At 40.3% G+C, this 4,310-nt stretch overlaps 1 protein-coding gene across 1 annotated transcript; it reads left to right on the top strand.

Annotated features, from left to right (window-relative positions):
• LOC112310292 (melanoma-associated antigen B16-like) lies at positions 1 to 978 on the top strand. Its single transcript, XM_024566512.2, has one exon. The coding sequence runs from the start codon at positions 1 to 3 to the stop codon at positions 976 to 978; it is 978 nt and encodes a 325-aa protein (XP_024422280.2).
• The last annotated feature ends 3,332 nt before the right edge of the window (positions 979 to 4,310 follow it).

Here is a 4,310-nt window from a genome sequence, read left to right as displayed (position 1 = left end):
ATGGCTTCTCCTCAGAAGAATCTACAGTGCTCACCCACCGAACCCCTTCAGAGCCATAGTGAGACCCAAGGCCTGGAGGCTGTACAGGCGCCTGAAGGTATCTCCCCCCACCCTCCCATGCCTGGCAGTTCGAAGGAGGCTCTTGCTGCTGGTAGCCCCAGTACTCCTGAGAGTCCTCACAGTTTCTGCTCCTCTGCAATAGTCAACATCCTATCAAACAAATCTGATGAGGGATCCAGTAGCCAAGAGGAGGGAGGTAGTACCTCAGAGGAAGATCCAGACCCCAAGAATATGCCCATAGATGCTCTAGATGAAAGGGCGGCTTGGTTGGTGGATTTCCTGTTGTTCAAGTATGAAAAGAAAGAACCAGCAACCAAGGAAGAAATGTTGAAGATTGTCAACAAACTGTACCAAGACCACTTCACTAATATCTTCGCGAAAGCCTCTGAGCGCATGGAGGTAATCTTTGGCCTTGATGTGAAGGAAGTGGATCCCATCCAGCACCACTATGCCATCTTCCTCAAATTGGGCCTCACCTATGATGGGATGCTTCATGGTGTAAAGGGCGTGCCCAAGACCGGCGTCCTGATACTTCTCCTGGGGGCCATCTTCATGAATGGCAACCGTGCCACTGAAGAGGAAATCTGGAAAATTCTGAGTGTGATGAAGTTATATCCTGGAAAGAAGCACTACATCTTTGGAGATCCCAGAATTCTCATCACCAAACATTTTGTGGAGGAGAATTACCTGATGCTCCAGCAGGTGGCCAACAGTTATCCTCCACAAAGTGAATACCTGTGGGGCCCGAGAGCGCACGCTGAAACCACCAAGATGGAAGTCCTAAAGTTTCTGGCCAAGGTTCATGGGTCTGACCCAAGTTCTTTCACATCTCTGTATGAGGAGGCGATTGAGGAAGAACAAGAGAGATCTCGGGCCAAAATTGCCACCACAGCTATCAATAATCCTGGCCATTTTTAGTTCTAAGGCTAAGCCTGACAGCGCTTCCCATGTCTGTGGAAGTCAATAATAGTTTCCCCGTGTATTGTTTGAATAATCAGTTCATGTTCATAGAATTTAGGTCAGTGATGGTTCTGAAAGGAACACAGTATATACCTGTGTTTCTCTTTGATATGTGTAACTTGAAAATCTGTTCTTTTGTTTGGTAATATACATATTATTCAAATTGTTGGGTTTTTAGTATAAATTGAATTAGCTTTAAAATCTCTGAGTTTATGAGTGATATTGATCACACATTTAATGCTCTAAAGAGGTTTCATAGTAAGAGCTTTTATTACTAAAACAAATTGTGCAACCATTCCTCTCATGTCACCTGGAATAAGAAAACATTGCATTACTATAGGCATTTACTGGAAATGTGAACGAAGTCAGTTTTAAGGTATTTGGGTTTAAGAAATAGAGCTCAAGTAAAAGAATGTCATTTTTTCTTTCTTATATCTTTTATGTTTGTTTTATAAAGTTAAATGATAAATGCTTGAATTTGCTTCTTTGTGTATGTATAAGAAATAAATCTCAGTAAAGCAGATCCTGCCCTCACTTTCTTTTATTCCCCATGCTTTATTAAACTTTTTGCTGTTGGGAAATCACCACATTAATACTGGACTTTGTAGGATAAAGAAGGCCTAGGACCTGTCCTGATCATTTTTACTTGCTGAATCAGCAATTCTATAATGGTAACACTGGGATATCTTCTAATGTTTACAGGGCAAGTGAAGTAAGGATATAGCAGGTGAGTGGAGGCGTCTTATATGCAACTATCAAGCATAAGTGCCCTAGAGCAAGGAAACTGGGGACTTGGGAAAGCTGGGGTTCCTTTAATGAGAGTTAATTTTAAGTTAAATGTTAGATGTAGGGAAAGAAGAGGCTTGGTTTGGGGATCAAAGATCAGACCTTCAGACGGTGGGTTGCAGAGTTGAGACTTGATAACCTGGAGGGGAAATTGTTCTTCACGTTTAACTTTGGGGTCATGGTTATAAATCTCCACTGGGGTAGGAATGGAAGTTGTTCTGTGGTCTTCTCTCTGTGCCATTACATACACTCTTTTATGTACCAGGGAGTTTTTGAGAGACAACAGTGATACTTTTCTGAGATGAGATACCCAGAAACCACTTTTTTAGCATTTGTTGTCCTCTGGGAAAGCCAGAGAGGACTCCATTTCAGGATATTTTAAATGTTATTTTCAGTGTAATTTGGCATAATCTAAGAAATGCTAATCATTTTGATGAGTGTAAAGTTGATAGGGGTAGTTTGAATAGAACAGAAAAATAAGGTGAAATATTTTTTCTCATCAGAAATTCTAGGAATTTTAAGTTGCATCAGCTGGAGAAGAAATTTCCTTACCCATTATTAAAGAACACAACCTCAGAGTGTATATATTGTGGTTTACTTGCTAAGCAGTATTTTGGTAGATCTGACATCTCATTCCCTGTAGTACTTCATGTTCTCTGAGACATACTGGATTTTTTTAAATCACTTAGGTGAGGGAGGTGGGGTCATGGGTCAGAATCATTGCAGTAATAACTGTCATTCATTGAAGACCTAAGGTATGCCAGGAACTGTGCCAGCTGCTTTACATACATTGCACTCTTTCCAACAGTAAGTTATGGCAGGGGTTTTCAGACTCGGTCCTCAGGTGAAGGGCCTAAGAGTCACAAAGCTTAGGAATGTTCCCAAGTTCACAGGTCCGGTTATGTGGTAGAGCCGAGGCTAGACTTCTGGTGTGAATTCTAGAGTTCACTCTATTCCACTCCTCCAGCCTGAGGCCTACCTTCTGTCTCTTGATTCATTTCTCACTATACCTTTATGCTTCTTGGGATTTTTAAAGAAAAAAAAAGGGGGCCCTGGCTGGTGTGGCTCTGGATTGAGAGCTGGCCTGCAAACCAAAAGGTCACCAATTGGATTCCCAGTCAGGGCACAAGCCTGGGTTGCAGGTCAGGTCCGCAGTTGAGGGCCTGCAAGAGGTTACCACACACTGATGTTTCTCTCCCTCTCTCCCTCCCTCTCTTACCTTCTCTTTTAAAATAAATAAATTAAATCTTAGAAGAAAAAAGTACCTCAAATCCAAAATGCTAAAAGCACACACAAGCAAGGTGAAAATGATAAATCGGATGCAGTTCGGGCAGTGTCTGTGAGCTTCATTTACCAAGAATCTTGCTGCCCTTAACCCCAGAGAGTTGACTTTGCCCAGGGGCTGGCATTTTTGTCCAACTCCAGCTTTTTTGTGTGTGGAGGTCCAGAATGTCACTCAGAATATGCCACTTTGGTATACTGAGTATTATGAACCAAAAATACTTGAGGAACAATTAATGCAGAAGGGACAATGCTGATACTACATATATTCTTAGTGCAAAAATTTGAGAAATATAAACAGGTCACGTACTCTACCTGTATAACATTTCTTCATAATTCAGCCACATTCTCAGAGATTGTCACAATTAACAATCTAGTATATTGTCTTACAGCTAAGTCTAGGCTTTCCCATTCATAGATGTATTATGAAAAATATATTGTGATTTGAAAGCATAATGGGTAGTTGATATACAGATTCTGCTACATGTCTTTCCCATTTAACATGAATGCAGGATCTTCCTGTGACACAGCATATAGATATACTTCACTTCTCTAACTGCTCCCATTGCATATATGTGCTGTAACTAATTTAACCACCTCCTTCAGGTGGGCACATAATTTGTTTCCCATTTGTTGCTATGACTTGTAGAACTGAAATATTTTTAACATGATTTACTGGAATAAAGTCTATTGCTGATCATGATAGCAAGGTAGAAATTGGGTTAAAGTGGAGAATGTGAATATTATAAAATTTTATAAATATTGACAAAATTTTATCCCAAAATTTCTTCTAATTCATATTTTAACAAATTAATGCATGTGAATACCATAAACATTCACACATATATCATTTTAAAAATCCAAAGCGCTTAATTGGAGAAGCAAGGATTTGATCAAAATGATCAGTAGACAGGGAATGCGACTTATACTTAGTGAGGGATGAGGATTTGGGGAAAGAGCAGTGTCCAGGGTCCATGAAAGAAACTATATGTAAATCCAAGTACAAAGAACCAAGAACAGGCTGGTAGTCTGTTCTTGAAATTCTGAATCCAGAGCTCAGTATAGAATGGAGAAAGGACCAGAAGGAATGAAAGTGGGGAATCTGGATGGAGCATCCGTGACAACTCACAGGAACAGAGTTGGGAAATCTCTGAATCACCAGTAACAGAAATTGTATGGCTATCTGAGTGAGGAGGTTTACTTGAAATGTACACCATTCCATA

This window comes from Desmodus rotundus, chromosome X (assembly GCF_022682495.2).
Source record: "Desmodus rotundus isolate HL8 chromosome X, HLdesRot8A.1, whole genome shotgun sequence".
NCBI lineage: Eukaryota > Metazoa > Chordata > Mammalia > Chiroptera > Phyllostomidae > Desmodus > Desmodus rotundus.
The sequence above is the reverse complement of the archived record's forward strand: the minus strand, read 5'-3'. Positions and strand labels throughout refer to the sequence as shown.

Coding starts and splice junctions, on each gene's coding strand:
- LOC112310292 (XM_024566512.2), top strand. CDS start 1: ATGGCTTCTCCTCAGAAGAATCTACAGTGCTCACCCACCGAACCCCTT.